This window comes from Pelmatolapia mariae, linkage group LG13 (assembly GCF_036321145.2).
Source record: "Pelmatolapia mariae isolate MD_Pm_ZW linkage group LG13, Pm_UMD_F_2, whole genome shotgun sequence".
NCBI classification, from domain to species: Eukaryota; Metazoa; Chordata; class Actinopteri; order Cichliformes; family Cichlidae; genus Pelmatolapia; species Pelmatolapia mariae.
Window position 1 is genome coordinate 15721173 of NC_086238.1, and position 22696 is coordinate 15743868.

The 22696-nt window shown below is 39.3% G+C and overlaps 2 protein-coding genes across 2 annotated transcripts; one reads left to right on the plus strand and one right to left on the minus strand.

Annotated features, from left to right (window-relative positions):
- Positions 1–180: 180 nt before the first annotated feature.
- On the minus strand, positions 181–2354 carry mad2l1bp (MAD2L1 binding protein). Its single transcript, XM_063491532.1, has 3 exons — positions 1976–2354; positions 902–1182; positions 181–797 (listed from the first exon to the last, which is right to left on the minus strand). Exons 1-3 carry the CDS (start codon positions 2322–2324, stop codon positions 270–272), a joined length of 1158 nt encoding a protein of 385 aa, XP_063347602.1. The 5' UTR covers positions 2325–2354; the 3' UTR covers positions 181–269.
- A 754-nt stretch (positions 2355–3108) lies between these two features.
- kif16bb (kinesin family member 16Bb) lies at positions 3109–22286 on the plus strand. The gene is given in 16 exon segments (XM_063492228.1): positions 3109–3155; positions 3233–3302; positions 3389–3496; positions 3650–3766; positions 5010–5107; positions 9444–9559; positions 9643–9782; positions 10015–10183; positions 10759–10878; positions 11025–11200; positions 11303–11362; positions 11443–11511; positions 17448–17567; positions 17898–17958; positions 19287–19366; positions 22194–22286. Coding segments are annotated over 16 exon segments (1644 nt in total).
- Positions 22287–22696: the final 410 nt, after the last annotated feature.

Consider the following 22696-nt stretch of genomic DNA (forward strand, 5'->3'; position numbering starts at 1 on the left):
CTCTGTGTTAAATGAGGACAAACATTCTTTTAAACGATAATTTGTAAAAGAAAAAAGAGTAGCACACCATACTGTTTATTTCACTATTGTTTGAATGGACATACTCTGAAACAAAAGAATAAGTCAGAATTGATTAAAATATGTACATCTTAATAAAAAAACAAAAATGTTTAAAGTTCCCTTGGATTGCTGTTAACATTTATTGTAGTACACAAGCACCAGAAAGAAAGTGCTACACTCTAAAGACTTACACTGTCCAATTTTTAGGGTCAGTTACTGAAGCCCTTAATAGTCACGGGTGCCTGAAACCACACATAATCCTCCCAGTCTGACCCCTCTGCCCTCAGTTCCTTGCAGACGTTTGGATCGCTAGACAGAACGATGATTTGTTTCTTTACACGAGTTGGGACTTTAAATTGGAGTTTGGGTCGAAACCAGCCTACACCACAGTCCCTGTGAGCCAGCACCAAGACTGTGGTGGACATTAAACGAACAGGTCTGGCGTCAGACAAAAGGTCAGCCACAAACAATGTGCGGAAGATCTGCCTCAAGCACGATGACACCCGTAGACACTGATTCCCACCGGATGATGCCAGGGACTCCATGTTTATCTCGTACAGCTCTTTGGGGAGGACAAGCGAGCCACCCATTAACAGGAGCACCTGGGGCACCCTGCTGAGGGAGAACAGCACCTCCAGCTGCTGCAGCACTTCCTCCAGCTCCTGAAGGGTCTGCTGACACTTGCGCCAGTCCATGTCTGCAGAATGCACCGGTCTTCGATTCACTACGTCTTTATCCTGAAAAGCAAAAGAGACACCAAACATGTCGTGTTAATCTCACATCACCAACATTTCGTCAACTGTACAGCTGGAGGCATCTACCATAAACTGTTCCTGTTCACCTGCACCGACGCCTGCTGCTTCCTCTGGGAGTACACCAACTGGTCGTACGTCATGGGCAGCTGCTGTCTTTGATAGAGGATGCACTTGAGGATCTCGCTGACGAAACGACAGCAGCCTTCCTGAGTTACAATCCCCGGGAAGACCACGTTCACGCAGCCTTCCTCCTGTGCCCTCCTCACCACCTCGGCATCTCTGTCCTCTGCATCACTTTGTATACTGGCAGTCACTTTAATATGTTTAAAACCTCCCTGACAAGAAGTGTTGTCCTCCTCTTTGTTATCTGGAAAAAACAACAACAAACAAACAAAAAATCAGCTAAACATTTATCTGAAAAGCCCATCTACTATACCACTAGATTATATATTTGTAGAGTTGTAGGATGTGTTGGTATGCAGCATTTCTGATGTAGCTGATAGAGCTGGGCTGAACAATCTCAATATCGATAGTATCGGATCACTACTAGTGTGAGAGTCCTGTCAGTTCAGTGTGTAAAACTGAATTATATTAAATATTTTTTAAACCCTCAAACATGCACCATGAAAAATGCCTGAATGTCTTTGCGTTGACTGGCACCTCTGTTTTATTTATGACCTATAGCACATTTAAATAACAGAAACTATTTGCTCCAGTTTCAAAATACACCAAAAACAGAAAGGTGTGTTTTTGTTGTATTAAATAATTATAGCGGAAAGTTAGAAACAAAAAATCAGTTTTTTAATGGTCGTTAAATGTGTTCATTTGCATATTGACGATAATTCATTTGATAAATCATGACACACTGCTCTCCCTACAAAAGTTGCCTTTATAGGTTAAAAGTATTTGCAAAACTGACCCTGCATTTACTCGGTACCGAGTCGATACCAAAATTTACAGTGTAGAACAACAGAAGTAGCTCTAGCTGTTTTCTCCCTTGAAATCAAATTTACATCAAGAAAATAACCACAAAGTACTAATATCCTTAGACAAAAACCTTAATATAGTTTAAGAAACGTGATCACAGCAGTGGGTCTACTGTGATCACCCCCTCCTTCGTTGGGGAACACATGCAGACTCACACCGGTTATGTCACCTACTTTGAGCGGAGGGTATAGCGGTGTTTTCCTTATCGTCAGTGTCGTTCACGCAGTGCTGTCTAGAAGAGTCGTCTTTTAATTTTACAGCATGTTTACCCTTTAAATGTGTGTTTACGGGACTTGGGGAACGTTGTTTTCTGATTTCCGGGGAAACTCGGCTTGAGTTTGGGTCGTCGGATACAGCTTGGACCTCAGGCGGTGTCTTCGGTTCCTCCGCTATGCAAATATGTTTTTCCGAGGAGAAGGAAAGGCGTCTCTTTATCCCGAGGTCTCTGCTTTTATCAGTGGACACATTTTCCGTGTCCTCGGAGTTTGATATTAGTTTTAATATGCTCGAGTCTTCTGCCATAGTTTTGAATATCCGCGCCGGGTTACGTCTTTTTTTCCCGGTGCATCATGGGAAATGCTCGTCAAAGAAAAAAAAAAGCCACGTTCACGTTACATATAAAAAAATAGAAAAACAAACGTTGACTTTAAACTACCGACGGCCTTCTTATTGGGTTCTCAAACAAAACACACTTAAATGCGTTTATTCTTACCGATTATAATTTCGAATAAGGCGTTTATTAAACTCTTTTAACTGTGCTAGCCTGTAACAGCTCGTTAAGTGGTTAAAATAACTCAACGTAATTTTTCCCCTGACCATTTAAATAAACATTTTATTGGCTAAAATAAACGTAACTCCTGAGTCTCACTTGGAGCAGTTACAACTGCCTCATTCAAATCACCTTAGGTTCCTACGCCCAGCCATTTGGAAATTATTGGGTTTTATCAAATAAATCCTGCGTGTTTTTACATTGAGTATATTTACCGTTTTATTTATTAGATATTTAAACTACTTGAAACTCAGTTAAAGTCTCATTTAAATGCATAAATATTGACTGATCCTCATTAAAGAACACCAGACAGTCACGTTATTTGTAAAGGTGAGCAAAAATAAAAGAATTTAGTTGGGGTGCACCCTAGCGGTTAGTTTGTGCAGTACATGGAGAAAACAAGGGCAAACCTCAGGTGTGATAATTAGCAGTGAAAACTTCTACAGCTATCCAATCGTTTCCTTTAGAGAAGCACAAAGAAAGGTGGAGGAAGCGGCTGGACATTGTTCTGTCAGATTTCTTTTTAAAATATTAATAATGACTTCGGTGCGAGTAGCAGTCCGAGTCCGTCCATTGAACAAAAGGTAGGGAGAATGACTTCTTTTATTATCCCCCAAGCTTTCAAAATGGGCTGTGTGTCACCCCCATACACTTTTCACAGAGAAAAGCAGTTATCCTCGAAGGTGATAATTCATACGAAGGAGAAGACAACAACCATTCAAAAGGTATAGGTCTATTATCACAAAATGAAACGCACTATACTGCAGTTAATGAAGTTATTATTGAAAGTCAGCGGTACCTGCGTTTATAATTTTAGCCCACAGTTCGAGGGGACGAGCTCAAGGGCGTAGGGAAAACCTTTTCATATGATTTTTCATATGACTCATCTGACAGAAGAAGTCCCACGTTTGCATCCCAGGAGAAGGTATCTGGATTCTTCAATATCTCACCTGTTTAGAGATTTTATATTGCTTGTGAGCCTTTAGTGGAGGTTAACGACCACGACTTAAGTGTGAAAGAACTGTTTTCCTCTCTGCATTTTCCTCATTTTTAAATAATCTTTTCTCTGCTGCCTCAGATCTTCCGAGACTTGGGGTTTGAAGTCTTGAAAGCTGCATTTGATGGTTGCAATGCCTGCGTGATTGCTTATGGGCAAACAGGCACAGGGAAGTCCTACACTATGATGGGTCCTTCAGTAAGGTCTTCTATTAACTTGGCAAACATTGTAGCAAAAGTTTTTTTTTTCTTTTTTTTTTTCATTAAAATGTATTTTTTAGCTTCCAATCTACTGACAGGTGACAAATTAAAAGAAAAGACAACCTTAAGTGCCTTTGTGGTGTCCCGGTACCTTAATATTGTCTCAAGTCTCTCAAAGTCGAATTGAGGGAAAGCATGGATCTCAAAGATACTTATTTGGTGCTTTCATTATGATGACAGGGATGGAGAGCTCTGTCACACACATCAGTCCAAACTTTCACATAGAATTAGTTTGAGAGCTGGTGACTGTAAAGGTCACAGCGTACTATTCACATTCATTCATTTTCACACTGCTTCTGTGAGTCATCGTGCCCTGTGGATAGGGACTGAATCCCTTCACTGTAGGAGTCAATGGTTCAAGTCTTTGACATGCCATCAGTAGTTGTGATAAGTCCTTTTTGAAGGTGGCTTTCATTCAGATTTTTTTTTTTATTGTCCATTTTTTTTTTTTTTACCAGAATAATGTGAATAATTTGTGGTGGGAAAAACTGCATTTATTTATTTTTTTTAGTTTTGTTTTTATTCGAGGTACAGGGCCTAATTTTCATGCCTCATTTCAAAATGCATGCCGAATGTGACCTGTAAATAAACCCGACCATAATCAGGGACTTATGGGATGTTACAGCATTCACAGCTCTTTACAGATTACACTGCGGTAGTGCTAACCCCACTGTGCACACAGCACTGACTTCTCACCGCATTAGAGGCTGGCTGATAGCGGCCTCATCAGGTGTGTTTGTTTCTCCTTACTAATCAGAAAATTTGACGAGGCCAGCAACCCACCACTTTTTTTTTTTCTTTTTTTTTTCCTCACCTTGCGCAGCAATGGGAATTTCACATTATCAGTGAGGTTTCAGCTTGTCTACCAGGAGACTTTTGCAAGGTCATCACCAGAGCTGCTGTCAACATCCCAGATAATTATATATGGCTTTTAATGCTTACTATCTGTTACTTTGTAATTAAAACAAGAGGGCATGTAGCTCAGACTGGAATTGCTTTTATGCTTCAGTAATTCTATATCAGGATGAGCTGTTTGTGTTATTCAGCAGACTTTGCATATACTGAGTTGTGGTCATGGCACAGCATTACATAGTACGACACCCAAATTAAAAGAGCATAGCAGGGGCATAACTGTCATTTTAAAGTGTCTGTATCATTTTGTTTCCTTTCTAATGTGTCAGCACGATAAAGGTTTAATCCCACGGATCTGTGAAGGCTTGTTCTGGGAGATATCTCACAGGAGCAAGAGCGATGCCGTGATGTTCCACACAGAAGTCAGGTAAAGAACCATCACATTTAACTTTCAAACATGTGCTCAGAAATCATATTTCAGTAGAGAGAAACTTATTTTTTGTCAGTGATGGACAGTGTTGGGCAAGTTACTTTGAAAAAGTAATTCAATTATAGTTACTAGTTACTTCTTCAAAAAAGTAACTGAGTTAGTAACTGAGTTACAATATTCTAAAAGTAATTAATTACTTGAAAAGTAACTATTGCATTACTTTAAAAAAAAAAAAAAAAGTTTAACCCTCTGGGGTCCAGGGTATAACTGGCCATTTTTAACTACTTTTGATTTTCCCTCCACATTTTACCTTTAAAAACTATTTACTTTGCTTTGTTTGGTATCATCCTTTTCAGCACAACCTCACGTGTCTGAATTTACAGTCATGTTTTCATTTTGACATACTGTATTAACACAATTGATCTAAAATCAGACAAACCATAAAATCAGAGTAGAAAAAGTTATATATTTTACTGTAACAACCACAAACATGTTTATTGAATCATATTTCATAACTTTAAATGCAAATATAAATTGTCAATTTTAAAATCCTATGCACAAGTTTTGCAAACAAAGTTATTTGCATCCATTTACCTTTTACCTTGATTTTTTTAAATAACCATTTCAAACTATTTACAGAGCAATCAGCTGTTCTTCAATAAGATGCCACACAAATTATTTGTGCCACTCCAAAAAAATAATTTCTGTCCACTATAAAGGAGAACACCACAGCCTGATACCTGCAGATCTGACAGCAGCAGGTGTATCACTCCTGTTTCTACCTGGAGACAGCAGTCGCCTCATTGTTCTGACACACAACACAAAACACAACACTACACACTAACTACACAAGACAACACATTAACTACACACTCCAAACACGCTAAACGTCACAAATCTCTCACATCTCAAAACTCGCTCTCTCTCTTTTTCTGCTCTCTCTCTCGCCGTCACTCCTAAAACTTCCGCTGTTTTGTTTTTTGGGTTTTTTTTGCTCATAAGCAGAGAGTGCTTGCTAGTGCTGTGCTTAGACAGTAAACGTGACGAAACTATTGAGGAAAAAACGCCGCGTATATATTGTTTATCGTGACTCTGGTTTTACGTGGCCTATCAACACAATTTAAAACTGGTATATATCACCTTCTTGCTTTGTCTTTAAGTGGTCACGTGATTGGCTTACCACGACTACTTTATTCTTCCTCAGTCAAACAGCAGCACTCATGCGATTGTTTTGCCCCCTTAGCTCCAGGTGTTGTGCTAGACAGTGATCGTGATTACCGTCCGCGGGAGCGCGCAGCTGCTTAAAGCTGTAGCGTCCAGATTGCAACTGATATAAGATGCGGTAAGCTGAACACAGCTTCAACCGTCTGTTTGTTGAAAAATAGTAACGGACCGCGTTTCCTTGTTAGTAACTGTAACGGCGTTGTAACGATAGGAATAGTAATTAGTTTACTCGTTACTGAAAAAAGTAACGCCGTTACTTGTAACGCCGTTATTCCCATCACTGGTGATGGACCTTCAAGTTTTTTTGTTTTTTCCATATTATTTTTAGAGCCTCTGACAGTGGACTTCTCTCAGGTTGTCCTGGCAGACTTCAGTGTGGCATTGGATACCACTGACCACAAAATGTTATTAGAGATTAAAACACAGCATTGATAATAAAGAAAATGTGCTCCAATGGTTTAAATCTGTCAGATTGTAATTTGTGCATGTAAACTGGGAGTCTTTAACACATGTAGCTTAGTCATTGTTCCACAGGGTTCTGTGCTGGGACCGTTTATATTTACATTATACATGCTTCAGTAAATTGCTTCAGCAGTATCATTAGAAGGCATAGCATAAGTTTTCATTGCCATGCAGATGGTACCCAGCTTTCTTTATCCATGAGACCAGATAAGAAAAATCAGTTATTAGGGTTAGCTTAATGACATCAAGGCCTGGGTGACATTTAATTTTCTTCTAAATTCAGACAAACCCAGTGTTGCAATATTTGGCCCTAAAAACCTGTTACTGAAGTTGGCCTTCAGTAACACTGTGAGGAATCTTGTAGCCCTCAATGCACAAATTAAATAAATATGTTGGACTGCTTTCTGGCATTTGTGTAATATCTCTAAGATTAGAAAGATCCTGCCTCAGAGTGATGCTAAAAAACTAGTTCATGCATTTATTACTTCTAGGTTGTACTGCTGTAATTCATTATTAAGTTGTTCCAAAAATTTCCACCAAAAACTTCAGTTAAATCAAAATGCTGCAGTAAGACCACTGGCAGGGACTAGAAAGCACATTTCCTCTATATTAAGTTCTCTTCAGAAGTGAATTTAATATCCTTCCCCTGACATATAAAGTCTGGAATAATCAGGCCCCATCGTATCTTAAAGACCTCATACCATCATATTATCCCAATAGAGCACTTTGCTCTCAGACTGGCTCACTTGTTGTTGTTAAGTTTCTTAAACTGGAATGGGAGGTAGCACCTTAGCTTTCAGGCCCCTCTCCTGTGGAGCCAGCTCCCAGTTTGGTTTGGGAGACAGTCACCCGCTCTACTTTTAAGATTAGGTTTAAAGCTTTCATTTTTTGATAAAAGCTGGATTAGGTGACCCTGAATCCTTCCTTAGGTATGCTGCTACAGGCTCAGACTGCTGCAGGAGTTCATGTGATGCAATGAGCACTTTGTCATTGAGTTTTGCCTTTCCTCCCTACGCTCTTGCTCTTCCATTTTCTTTTCTCTTTTCCCTCTCAGACACTGACTCTGGCAAAGGTTTCTTTCTGTTAAAAAGGACTTTTTCCTTCCCACTGTCACAAATTGCTGCTCATAAGGAGTCGTCTGATTACTGTGGTTTTATTCAGAATACTGTAGGATCTTTATGGTTTAAAGCACCTTGAGATGGCTCTTGTCAATTGGTGCTATATAAATCAGCTTGAGTTGAATTGAAATGAAACTTTATATAAGCATTAATCTCAGAGAGAATTGTCAACCAGTTTGAAGGGAAACAAATTTAAAGAGGTGGTTCTGCTTTGCTGGGCAGGTTAATTATCATGCAGAATGTGGAGAACGAAGGATATGAAGCAAAAACGTGTGCAATGCTGTTGTTTCACAAGAGACATGGAGGCCAGCGAATTAAAAAGATATTAAAAAAGACTTTGAGCATTAAACAGTTTTATAAAACTACTGGTGTTGCTGGAGAGCATCTGGATACAGAGTTTTTCCTGTTGTTTATATGAAACTATGTACTTTGTGCAAAGGTCTACTGTTTTTAGCCAATGGTAACTTAGTCCTCGACTCAGAAGTCAGAGTGATGTGCCGTGATGATTCTTATTGAGTTGTTCTTGATTGTAGAATATAAATGGGCCAGCAGTAATAAAGGGTAAAAAACCCATTCCCGTTCATCATTATTCTCACTTTGCTGGAACAGTCACATCATTTAGAAAAATTGAAAGGCCTAAATGTAATGAAACCAGAAAAAGGCACAAAGTTTTATTGCTATAACCCTGTAATGTTCAAAATCCCAGATGAAATCTAGTCTCATCACAGTGTGTTTTATGTCCCAGCTGTTCCCCTGAATTATTATGTTAGGAGATAAAATTGCTGCTTTTAAGTCAAACTACTTTGAAATCATTGTTTTGCCATCTGTTTGCATGTGCGCTGCTGGCACATTATTTGCGTTTAAATTAACTCTATAATTGGATTTTATTTGATCGCGTTTGCTTGTCCGTGATTTTTAGAATATCTTAAAAAGAATCAGGTACAACATTTGACAATTAACACATCTGTACTTGTTCGTATTTTTTTCTATTTTTTTTTAATAAGCGAAAGAAGCTGCAGAGCTTGACGTCGTTTTTTCCTCAGAATACATACAAAAAAAAAAAAAAAAAAAAAAAACAACAACAAAATGCTAAGTTTGCTCTCTGAGTTCTCAGCCCTGTGCCAGGAAAAAACATACACGGCTACATGAGCAGGGCATGGTTCCTCCCATTTTATTACTGCCATGCATGCTTCTCTAAAGCCTAATTGCTTTATGCCCCACATTGTTTTTTGAATCAGACACTAGTCCCATTGCGTCTTGCACAGATGCACCATAACTTTGATTAAAGCACTCTGTCAAACCTGCTTTCCATATTTTTCATTATTTCTTTTGCCAGTACATGCAGAACGCCACAAGAACAACAATTTGACCTCACTGTGGATCTCTTTTCTTAGACAGTTAATAGTAACTTTGTTGGTATTTGGTGGCACATTATGCAGATTAACAATGAAAACTGATATTCCATTGCATCTTTGTCACCTTTTTAAAATAAATCATGGTTCTACATTGTATTTTTATCTTTGTACCAGCTGTCTTGAGATCTGCAATGAGCGGATGCAGGATCTTCTCAAAAAGAGAGCATCACCTACAGATGATGGGGGCTTGAGCGTGAGGGAGCATCCCAGGCATGGTCCCTATGTAGAGAGTAAGACTGTTTTTATCTTGTATTCTATGTCCATCCTAGCTGTGTTTGCATAAAATCTGATGCAAAAAAATTATAACTCATAGATCTGTCCAAGCATTTAGTACAAAGCTACAGTGAAGTGGAGGGCCTGATCATTCTCGGCAATGCCAAGCGCACCACAGCCAGCAGGGGAGTGAATGACTTCAAGCGCTCCCATGTCATCTTCACCATAATGTTCACCCAGGTGAAACACAGTGCTTGATGTTTGAATTTGGCCAAAGTAAAATGTTTGCTAGAGAGCTTTGGGTGTTAACAAAAGCCGTCCCCCAAAAACTCTGAGACATTTATGAGATAATGAGACCTGATCTGTTGTGGTGTTATTTTTCATAGGCTTTCATTTTCTCTGTTTGTGATATCACTTATACACCGAAGTATATTCTTCTGTGATATTGCCTTTTTTTTGTTTCCTGGGACAGGTGTGGTGTGATGCAGAACCGTTATACGAGACAGTGAGTAAGATCCACCTGGTAGACCTGGCAGGCAGCGAGAAAGTTGATCCTACACGCACAGTAGGAGGCAGGTTGAAGGAAAGTGCCAACATAAACAAATCTCTGGTCACATTAGGACATGTGATCTCAGCTCTAGGTAAAGGCAGTCAGTCAGTTTGCTGTGGAATTACTGTTTGGGACCTATTTACAACCCTCATTTTTTTCTTAGCTGTCAAATCAAACTCTTTTACATAGAAATCTTTGTGAAAGATGGATGTAGCTGTGCAGCAGAAAGGATCTTTGACGTATACTTTTTACAATGGCCAGCAGAGGGCGACTCTGCTTATTTTTTTTTAAATGAGGTTTATTGTTGAGATGTTTGTGGGATGCTTCCTTGATCGGTGACCTCAGTAAAGACTTTAGATGGGTTTATGTCTCAGTCTTTACTTTCAAGGATTATTTACTGTAACATAATATTTGTTTTGCAAATGACAGTCAATTAGAGGATAAAAAGGGATATTAAGCAAGATATGCTTAAACAAAACAAAAAAATAAACAACCCTTGAAATTTTGGTTGAAATGCATATTCCATCCATAATTTGATGCCTTTTTCTGAAGAATGCATATTTATTAGTGAGCATTTAGTTCTCAGAATGTATATACAACTTGTGGATGAGACATTTTACCTTTCTAGCATTTGACTGAGTACTTTTTTGTTTTTGATACTCTCAGCTGACCTTGGTGTGGGAGTGTCAACAACAAAACAGATCTTCATTCCTTACAGAGACTCTGTGCTGACATGGCTGCTAAAAGACAGCCTGGGTGGAAACTCTAAGACTACTATGATAGCAAGTATGTAACACTTAATTCTTACCTGTTTTTGATATTGATAGCATTATTAAGCACATAATTCTTTTATTTTCCATCTTCTGTTTTCACACTTCTCATGAACATGTGTCCCTTCTTGATGACCCCCCCCTCCCCCTCCCCTTTGGCAGCCATTTCTCCTGCTGATGTGAACTACATGGAGACCCTGAACACTTTGCGTTTTGCCAGTCGAGCTAAAGACATAGTGAACTCTCCCATAGTGAACGATAATGGCAGTATGAAGGTGATGAGGGAACTGCAGTCAGAGGTTACCAAACTCAATCAACTACTAAAAGAAGCCACTCAGGTCCTACATATGCTCACATCCACAGGAGTCATAAACATCTTATAGTGTTTCTTATTCAAAGCTTATATTGTAGGTTGCATTGTTTTCTCGCTGTTACTTTAGGTTGGGCATGAGGTGCCATTATCCTCTGTGGATGTAAAGGAGGAGCTGAATGAGACAAAGGTGAGTCATCCTCTGCAGAATAGAAATGAAAGGCATTTTGAAGTTCCCTTTTGTAAATAATAAACCTGTTATTTCTGCAGTCCCTCCAGGCAGTAGCATTGACCAAGAACAGAAGCAGCACATGGAGGGAGACACTGAATATTCTGCAGGTACAAAAATGATTCATTCATTCATGCATTTAAATATGAACGTCTGCTTGAGAATCCTGGGGGCCAATTTACCAATGGTTTGTTTGACTCACAAATGCCAGCGGGTTATATTTGATTCTTGGATATGAGCTAGAGGATAATAAGACCGGAGAGAAGTACTTGTTGACCTGCATTGTTCCATTGAATGGGTTTGTTGTAGTTCTTCCATTTAATCAGAATGAACAGACAGCCCAAACTCCTGTACCTGCTTTTCTTTTGCACAGTTGGGATAAACACTTTAGAATAAAATGTGAAGCAGTTTAAGAGTAATGTTAAGCGTCCTTGCTGCTTACCTAATTTTCTATGTCCCTCTTTGGAATTATTTGTGTTATAATAAATTATGTTAAGAAAGATGTAAAAATGATTCCACTTAAAGTTTGGAGCAGAAAAATATGTGATTAGAACAGGAGGGCACAGAGTACAGAAAAGGTTTTTATCACTATTAATCAGCAAAGCAGCAAGCTCCCCAAAGCAGTTTTAGTAGGTTTTACTGCTTGCAGTGAGGAGATCCTGCCAGCTGGTGTCACTGCAAGTCTTGTGAATAGCTGCTTCACAGGGAGTAGACTCAGTCTAGCATTTAAATAAAATTTTTACATCTATTTGGATGTAAGTGGCATCCAAAAGGGGAGCTCATATAATGGTTGTATAGTTGGGTTGCAACAGTGTTTGGGAGTCTTACGAAGAGAAACAGAACAGATATGTCTTGTCCCTCAACAAATATGACTTCTCTGAGGCAAAAATGGGGTGGCAGCAGCCTCGAAAGACTCCGAGGTGAAACAAAAAATGGCAGTAATGCCAGCCGAAAATGAAACTTAACTCTGTTCCTCTGCTGATTTTATGCCCGACCTCCCAAAAAACACCAAATGTCGTTTGTTTGGGTCTCCTTGTGTTCAGCCAAGAAGCGTCTTGCATTATGCATTCAACCGTGAAGCGTGCCAGTCATGAAAAGTATGGCGTGACCTCTTGTCTCTGTCATTATACATGCTATTAATGCGTTCCTTTTAGTGGTTTTTCATGGCGTTAAGCTATTTTGTTGATTCAGATTTTGAATGATGTCTGAATATGTGTGTGTCAGCCATTAGTAATGCAGCAGCAAAGTAAGAGGTTTACTTTGCTTTTATGAGGACATTGTGTAAGGATTTAAATACCATACACATGAATGTCAGCTATATGTGTACGGTGAATAATTAACATTCTATTCTGATGGTGGTTAGTAGGTGACATTTAGTGGCTTGACAGCCCTTTTATTCCCGAGCATGTATTGGAACTCATTAGCTTCTGTCACGGATCCTAATTAAGAGGTCTTGATTATTGACATATGGTACTTTCATTTCTGTCTGTCCAGCATGTTAATTAGAGTTACTATGGTATAAATCTGTTTGCATATTCGAGCAGTGATAACTTTATGCTCAAAGGCAACACCACCCATCCTTTTTTTTTTTTTTTTTTTTTTTTTTTTTAAACAGCTGTGCTCATTCATGTAGACACATTGGTTAAAATGCATGATACAATGTGACACCTAGGTGAAAAGGCCAGTGCACTGGTGACCGGTAGGCACATTTGTGTTGGCGAAACTCTAAGTGTTTGATGATTGACTTTATGGATTTGACATTTGTCTTCTTGTGCATTTGCATTCTGCCTGGGTGCAAAATGATAAGTGGGATTCCTGCATGGAATGCTGCAGATATTAGAAGTGGAGTCTGTACTAGGATCAGTACAGAGATGCACCTCAAGTGCAAAATGGAAGATGGTCATTTTAAAATTCAGCAAAAGCACCTAAGGGAGGGGTAAGCTATAAGGTTGAATGCAGATGCAGTATGGCATTAACACGTTTCATATGAGAAAAAGGGTTGGAAATGGGTTTTATGTACATTACCTGTTCTCTATATCTAGCATATGGTTTTTAATTTAAGAACAGTCTTCTCCACATCTCCAAGTTTCAAATATTTTGTGTTTAATTCAGTTCATCCTGTTGCTGAAAGCTTGATGAGAATTTCTGCTCAGGCCTTAAGGAGACAAGTTGACCAAGAGCGGTGTAAACAGAATTTTGAATTCTGTATTCAAAGCAGATTTAGAATGCAAAGTTATTCATCGTCAGCTTCCCAGATTGGTTACAGGGCATGTGGGAAAGAGAAAGTAATTAATATGAGATGGATTCCGGAGCAGCCTCTTACCAGACGGAGGCGGCAAGAGATTGAGAGAACAAAAAAGGCAGGAAGAGGGTAAAGTTAAATGTTTTACTGCAAGGAGGGCGGTGGGGGTGGGGGAAAAAAAACTTAAACAAAATTATAATATACACACGCACGCACAGATATTTGTAAGTAGTTCCTCCTTCATGAGCAGAATTGCACCCTGCTCCCCCAGCCAACCTTTTGGGTCCCCTTGTAACACAGTGTTGTGGGAGGGACTTCTATTTCAGTAAGATAAAGTGAACCACGGCTTTTCTTTGATCGTAGTAGTCTCTGCATTTCCCAGACATGCTACAATCAGCACAACAGCACAACTTAAACCCCGCTCTGAGCCTCGCTCTGTTTAATGTGAATTTTATTTGTAGTGTCAGCAGTTAACACAATGTAATTATTATAGCATTTCACAAGCTGTATAAGAGGCCTTTCTTCACATGTGGGTAAAGCTTGGCTCAAAACTGAACTGATTTTCTTTCTTCTTCTTCTTTTTTTTTTTAAAGTACTGAGCATAGTTAAAACAAACAAAGGTGTTCTTAACTGACTCCTGACAAACCAGCTGATGACAGTGCTAGCTCATTGCATTAATGTACACCTGCAAACCACCAGTGTTAATTTTGTCATCAAATTTTGATTCAGTTTCAATCATAGCCTTTTTAGTCATACTTTAGGCATCTGAATTCTTTTAGTTTTAGTTTACCAGAGATCATGAGATCATTGATTGTGAAGTTGATTTAAAATATAAAGTGTTTAAGTTTGTTCTGCTTTGACCTGTGAGTGTTGTTCCACAGGGTTTACAGGAAGACTTATTTTCCTTGACATCAAACGCAAAGTGTCCATATGACTTCTCTTCCTCCCAAGTATTAATATTTTGTTGTTTTTGTGAGAAACTTTGATCATGAGCTAGTTTTACAGTTTACAAATAGCGCCTGGGGGAACGAACCTGGCCTGCCTTTCTAACAGAACTTAATTAGTTCTGATTGGATCTCATTTCTCCAGAATATTTTCATTTCATTTTTGTTGTCGATGACTTCATGATAGTTTTTGTCCCTTATTGATTAGTTTTTATTTAGTTATCTTTATTTTGAAATTATTGGAGAACACGCAAGCCACTTTGCAACCTACCTCAACTCCAGGTACTGCAGGATTGTCTCTGACACTTGCTTGCTCCGTTCTGTGCCAGGTCTTGCTGCTGCTCTCCCCACCTTTTTGCTTTCCATTTATGCATGTGGAAGGAGGAGAGGGCCATACTGCCAAATATAAATTATGCAGATGGAAATAACAGTCTGTTTTTATTATAGCGGTCCTGACTTCACCTCTACACTCTTCTTGCTCTGTCCCTAAAATCAGTTAAACTTGACATAGTGGCAAGATAACAGTTAATGTCGCTGCAGTCTCCTTGAATCAGTGAAAGTTCAGCATGTTATGTAAAGCATTGCATGTGACAGCTATTGACTGCATGCATGAATGCATGACCACATGCTGATGGCTAGAAGGCATATCAGGCTAATAAAACAACAGTTGATAACCAGTTGGTTGAAATTCAGCTCTCACATGTAGTATGCTCCCAGATAACAAAGCATATTAAAAATAAATCACTCTTAATGAGGTGCCAGGTCTCTTTGATTCTTATTCAATTCTTAACTAGCATTCATTGCAAACAAAAGGCTTTATGCCATTTGAAAACGTGCCTTTCTTTTACATGTCATTTTAACTTTTAAAAACACTGCAATCTGGGATTTAACCTTTTTAATGTGACAAAGAAATCTAAATGCCATTTGTTTTTTCATAAACTGCTCTGGCAAGTTGCTCCACTTGACAAAGAAGTCGGAAAAGACGATTGGTTGACTGTGTTTTGAAATGCATATTGTCTAAGTCGGGAACCTGACCTGTCAAAGTGCTGTAAAGTCCATTAAAATTCTACCCAACCACAAATGATGGCTTTTAATGGAATCCTAAATGCTGCCCAAGCCTGGCTGCTGGTCTAGGCCACGGTTAATTACAGTATGTTCACCAGCTGCCTGAGTCTGAACACAGACTTTTATTTTTTGTCCTTGCGTTACACACAGAGTGACTGGGTGTGGTGAGGAGCAAGCAACTCTTTTACGTGTGTGAATGTGAGGGGAAAATAAGAGGATCTCATCTGTTCCTGGTGTCTGAGGAAAGTGACACAGTGCATTAATCTGCCAGGCTGCTCCTCACCTCCTAATGAAGTCTGTGAAAAATCCCTTTTAATTAAGTACAGGGGCTGTGGTCGATGCCTCTCCTTCTTCATTAGAAAAAAAGGATTTCTTCCATCTCGCAACTGCCGATGAGAGAGGTGGTGCTGGTGGTGGACGCGTCTCTCGCTTCACGGTCCAATCTATTCGATAGAGCAGCAGGATGAGGTTGAAAGTTACTTTTCCTAATCCGTGGCAATGTGAGGCAATGGTCCACCAGCTTAACAGGAGGATACTTGTCATAGGGCACTCATACATGGGTAGACTCTGGGTTATTCAAGAGCAACAGCCATTACACTGGGAGGAAAAGGTTAAACGCTTAGAGTGCTGAGTTTCTCTCTTTATTGCTCAGTTCTGTGTCATTTAAACCTACAGTTCATCCGAGGCAAAGTGTTAAATTTCTTGTTTTATAATTGGCAAATGAACTGCTCTGTGTATTTACTCAGTCAGCAGCGTGTCAGGTCTTTTCTTTAACTGAACCATACCTTTTTAGTCAAGTAAAGAAAGGAATTATACAAAGTAAAATGAATATCACTGCCTGACAGACACGTATGCGGTATAGCTGTCTGACTAATGCTGCAACATTTCCTCTGCAACAATTGCTGGAGGCAGTGAAGCGGAATATGAAGCAGATCAGACTTTTAAGTGTAGCTTTCCTGAGCTTTAGAAATGGCTTTTGAGGATTAAATCGATATTTCTACCTATCGGATTTCCATAGAGAACACTATCAAATTATTATTTAGCAGAGGTATCCTTAACAGATATTTATTTATTTATTTATTTTAAGTAAAGTAATTTCTTATTTTTTGACTTCTGATTTAACTATTGTTTTATCTATAACTACAGTGCAGTAATGATCCATAAGTTAATTAAGTGTGGCGATTTCTTTAATGTTGTTCACTAATTGATTTTTTTTTTTTTTTTTTTTTTTTTTTTTTACATTTGTGCCGACTCATGCAATGTTTTATGGTGAAAGAAATTCAAAAATAAGCACAGGCATTCACTTTAGTGTGACCTTCCATACAATACTGCTTTGGGCAACACTGTAAATTGAAATGAAAGCAGTGGAAGTTTGCCATCTTCAAGTAACGGCAACATACTTTACAAGCTCTATAGTATTTTGATTGCCATGTACCACTAAAGGCAACAGCACATGTTATAACGCACACCTGTGTGTATGTGTTGTGGGTGAGCAGTATTGCGTCTGTCGCACTCGCTGATCACGATGTACAGTTTGACTCTCGCCATGATAATCTAAATGATTTATAGTGTCTCTCTTGCCGGTAGCCAATCTGCTGTTTCATGGTGACACATGGTTGGAATGCTGCAATTCTGCTTGGCCTTCAGGCAAGGAAGAGCAGTCATAAAGAATTCAGCTTTCTGCTGGTTGCCATTAAATGTCTGTCAGCATTTTTATTTTATATTGTATGCCACTCCAGCTACAGGCTATTAAATAAGCTTTTTGTCTTGTGGTATGTTCTCTTGTGCTCTGTAGGAGGAGACGGTGACTCTGAGGAAGGAGGGGAGTGGAATGGTCTTGGATTGCTGTTTGCCTCACCTTATCGCTGTTGGTGAAGATCTGCAAAGCACTGGAATCACCCTCTATTACTTGAAAGTGAATAGTTTATTTGAGCTTCATATTTATGCACTACTCTTGATTTAATCGGAAAGTATCTCAATTATTTTGTCACACAACAACTTTCTGTGTATTTTTTATGATCTTCTAATCTATAGGAAGGCAGAACCATAATTGGAAGCGGCAAAGCATCATGCACTCAAGACATTGGTGAGTTGGGGTTTTAACTACATGCTTCTTACTTCAGGTGGCCAGCTGCTTTCTTATACTGACTTTCACAATTGTACTTTAGTGCTCCATGGGCCTTGGCTCCTCAGTGTGCATTGTGTGCTTGAGAACATTGCTGGGACTGTAACCCTGTTCCCTCAGGATGGTGCACTGTGCTTAGTCAATGGCTCTGTGGTCACCGATCCTTGCCAGCTGACTCAGGGTAAGCAGTTCTGTAATATCTAATTTACTCTTGACATTCTTTAATGAACACTGGTGCTGGAAATCTATAAGAAAAAAGATTTCTCTCTCATTCATACATAATCGTTTGGCTTGTGGGAGCCAATACGACTTTCATCCATTTTGAATGCAGTTATATATGATCGCTGCATCACATCTTCAAATGAAATCCACTTTATCTCCCCGGTTCTCCTACTGCCGTGCACTCGGGGCATGAGCGGATTCTGAACACAGCTCTCCATAGGGCAGATGCCATTTCTTTTACTAAACATTTTGAAGGGCGAGAGGCCCCGGACAAAGCTCCAGACAAAGCCCCAGGCCCTCCATTTAATTGGCAGATGGAGTTGATAGGGCCGACAGGTTTGAAGTGGGCCAGAACATTAACCTTTCAAAGGACAGAGGCAAGCCAGGCTGGAACTCTGGCCCCCCTGAGCTGGCACTTCTTGCCAGGGCTGGGAGCTTTCACTGTTTCCTGCTTCCACATCCCCGTTGCTTGGCTTTTGAGAGATAAAAACTTTAAACAGAGCCAGGCAGCACAGGGCCTGGCTATGCTAGTCCCTTTTATAAGCATTTCAATTTATCCAATATCCCCTTCAGAAACGGCTGCATCTGAACCTATTTTCTTGAACAAATGATAGTAATTTTCAGCCCAACAGCAGCTGGATTCCATCACAGGCTGCTCTCTCAGGTGCTTTGTCACTCGTCAGAAGTCATTAGTAGTAGCAAGATTAGTATTCGCTCTGCTGAGAGAGGAGAAGGAAAAGCGGGAGAGACCTCGTGAAAATCTGTGGATATGGCCACATGAACGTGAGTCTGATATATATAAACCCCAATATCACTTCAATTCTATAGCTTTACAAGACTTCTCAAGTTTCCTTGGACCATTTTCTCTGGTAAATTATCCCCCTGGTCTTGTCCACTGCCAATCATATTGGGGATTGTGTTCCTGATGGCAATTCATTAACTCACCAGACGAAACTGTGTGGGGGATTTTTGTGCTTTCTGTCGAGTTTCTCCAGTGTTCAGTGTAGATATGGGTCACTGCTATCCCACAACGAAGGGAAGATTCTCATGGCAACAGAAAAATTATGCATTATGCAGACTGTGCCACACCTCCAAAGGTTTCCTGGCAGATTTGTCACCGGCATCTGTCATTTTGACTGTACCAGTTGTTTTCGCAATGAATCACATCATATTATTTTTATTTATTTATTTATTGTGGGCACCAAGTAGTAATGAATTTCATAATGACTAGTTAATTGGTATTTTCCCATTTTCTTTTCATGTATTATCTCTTTGGGCTCCTTTTAGGTGCCATCATACAGTTGGGAAAAGGAGCCACACTCTGGTTTAACCAACCGACTGCTTCCCAACTTAGACTGAAATACCAGGTATGGTAAAATGCTAAAAACCGACACATGCAGAAAAGATCCCAAGTCTTCTACTACTAGACTTTTTCTAAAGTGTAGTGTCTCTGGGGGGAAAAAGTGCCTCAGCTGCATTTTCTGCTGGTAATGTTGTAAAAGCAAGTGAACATCATGCTCTTTGTTGCCATAACTACCTGCTGTAATGCCTGCTACCTTTGACAAATATTACTCATATTGATATCATGTTCAAAATCTACATGAGAAAGTTCCACCACACCACCAGTGGGATCCATATGTCTTTGTTTTGATCAGAATATTAACTATGAGCTTTTCAATTGGTGCAGGTTTTTGCTTGTTTATATAAAACTCTCTTTTTTTGTTGGTTTTGAATAATTGGCTCATATCATGGACAATATGTTCCCAACTTTAGAACTTTCTCACGCTAGAAAAGCCTCCTGCTGTTCCTGAAAGGAGGCCAGGTGCAGTGCCTTTCAATGCTGGCTGCTATTCGTCCTTTTTGCAACAGCGTCCTCTTGGCTTTCAGGAGTATTTTTAAAGAAGCATTGTGTGAAAATACAAACTCCCTCACACTCTTGGATGCCGCAGGCACTGTTTTCTCTTCAGTAATTTATCAATGTAAAGCATTCCTGAGAAAATCTATTGAAGGCATATTTTAAGTTGGTGATAAAATAAATGTAAGAAGACTTGGATACATTTAGTGCAGTATTAAAGTAGAAAAAGTTAACGCGAAGGATGTACTCGACAACTGAAAGTCTGCCGCAGCAGTTGTTACTGTTCAAATTTATTACGGTTAATTCAACTGTAACTAAAAACTGAAACTGGGTGTGAAAAACATTTCAGTTAATGAAATAAAACCTAAACATTTTAACAATATGGCTTTAAGTCTCATTTATCCAAATGTTGTAAATGCAACATGCAGAATATGCATGGACTCTGTTGCAAGTGCTCAGTTCTTATCCTCACTGTTCTGAACATTTTTAAACTGCATATAGCTGAAATCAGCAAATGTACTGATGCTAAACTAGTTTAAACTGAATCAAAAATAAATACCAGTAAATTAAAAACAACTCTAACCATCAACACTGTGGCAACAAATAAATAAATAGTCTTTTAAAATGACAGAGCAATCTCTCATTTACTTTTTATTTTCCATATATATTTAGAGCTATGCTGTGAAATGAACAGTGTACAGTTAGCATCGACTCCTTTTGACATTTTTGTCTTTTACATGGTAGCAGGCGTTGGGATTTATTTTACGCTGATCAACAGAAAAAACATCTGAAAACGAATCACTATGCTTGAGTTATTTCACTCGTGGCCATTTGTGGCTAGAAGTTGAATGTGGAGTGAGTCCTGGTGTGTTACAGATTCTTGTGGGCTTAAAATCCTGTATGGTGCAGCTGCTGCTGAGTAGGTTTCCAAGGTTCATCTATTCAAGATATGACACAACGTCTTTGTCACAGACTTACTGAAACCACCTCTTGATCAAAAAGGAAAAGTAAGGTTAGTGATTTAAAATGAGAATACAGTGGTATACCTTCTATATATAAAATAAAGACTCCATTCTCTGTGAGCCTCTATATGAGAAACATTAGTGGAGCATGTTAACAAAAGGAGCTCTGAACCCATTAGATGACGCTGAGACATTGTCTATATATAATGTTGCTTGGCTGCTCACTACTCAAAGCTTTATAGCACAGTGAAATCATGATGTCATGACACTGAGTGGACCCTGCAGTGGACATTTTCAGACCTCGTCTCCAAGAAGATCATAATGTTGTACTTGGCTACACACAAGTGTTAAAAATGTAACTAAAGCATACACGTATTTCCCCAAACTTCTCTCTCAACTTTTGTGTTTAAATGTCACATTTTTGGTTTTGGACAGTTAAAGAAATGTCAGATGCAGTCGCCCTTAATGTAGTGGAAAGGTGGAAGAGGGCTGAGTTTCTCAGGCTGTCCATGGAGCACTTAAGGCACCATACACTGAGCCCTTTTAATATTGAAAACTGTATTTGTGGCTTGGTGTTTTCAGCCAAATAAACTGGGGTATGAATAATTTTATAAGCGTGATTGATTATTAACCCTGGTGTTTTGAGCTTCTAATGAAATGAGTAGTACAATGTTAATTAATGTTGCTAAAATGATCACACTAAGAAATTGGAACTTTTATTAAAGTGCTCGGTAAAGTAAAGTTACGAGATGAAAGAAAACAACTTTGTCAGTGAATGGACTGTCAAGCCTGCAACTTTGAGCACCCTGTGCTTTATAGCATTTCATGTTGTAAAATTGATTCACACACCATTTTAGACACAGTTGTACTTCTGGCTTTTGACAGCTCTCTGCTCTTTGCATTATTGAAAGCGGCACGCTATTACAGCCAAGTAAAGCACCGGCATCCAGGCCCCGCTGTGGTTCCAAGGAGACTCTTTAACATTCATTTTTAACATCGATTCTAAATGAGATGGTCTCAAGAGTTTCACTTTCGCTTAGTCTGAATATGTGCTAGCACATCTAGAATGTAGCCTGTATCTGTTGTGTAAAAATATATATATTTTTAAAGTGTTCTGTCTGAATATTAATACAGTTTTACTAAATATGGAAATTGTGTTGAATGAAATACTTTGCATACTACCACTTTATTTTAGCCATGTGCGATGGAGTCATACAGTATTTTTCTGTTACCTGTTTAGACATTTCTGCAAACATTTGCTAAAAATGAAGACACATCAACTAAACCGCTGGTCAAATGCAAATCTAGCATAGGCAGCTGTCACTTGTTTCTTATACCGAGGCAGATTTCAGTGCTGTGTCATTCTGTTGTCTGCAGAGTGGATTGCCATCTGTGTCCAGCCCATCTGTGACTGACTCATCCAACTCTACTGAGAATTTGTCCAAGGCGATGGTGCAAAATCGAGGGTAAGACATATGCAGACATGTGTAATGGCTCTCTGCACTTTGTGAGCCCAGCATAACTGCATTCATTCCACCTCAATCTCCGCAACGTGCCTGCTTATTGAGCAGCATTCATTGGGCACACAGACCAAATCAAAGCCATAAATCATGGCACCATTCCTGTGAGGAGAGGTGGGAACATACAAAAAGCCATTCTGTAGTGCTTATTGCTGAGCCCATGGAAATCAGAGCAGGCAGCTCTCCTACAACCAAGGGCATGTCCAAGAATGGCACCTTGTTCACTAGGTAGTGACCTGCCCAGTGTCCCATTTTCAAAATTACTGCAACACACTTCAAGTTCAGCTCCCCTGAAAATTCCCACAATGCAGTTTAAAAAAAAAAGAAAAAAAAGAAAAAAAAAAGAACGGGGGGGGGGGC

Bases quoted from the DNA above. Each gene is read 5' to 3' on its own strand.
- mad2l1bp (XM_063491532.1), bottom strand. From the start codon at position 2,324: ATGGCAGAAGACTCGAGCATATTAAAACTAATATCAAACTCCGAGGAC. The intron at 1,183-1,975 runs GTAGGTGACATA...TGTTTTTTCCAG, and splicing joins CGCTATACCCTCCGCTCAAA to ATAACAAAGAGGAGGACAAC. The intron at 798-901 runs GTGAACAGGAAC...TTTGCTTTTCAG, and splicing joins AGCAGCAGGCGTCGGTGCAG to GATAAAGACGTAGTGAATCG.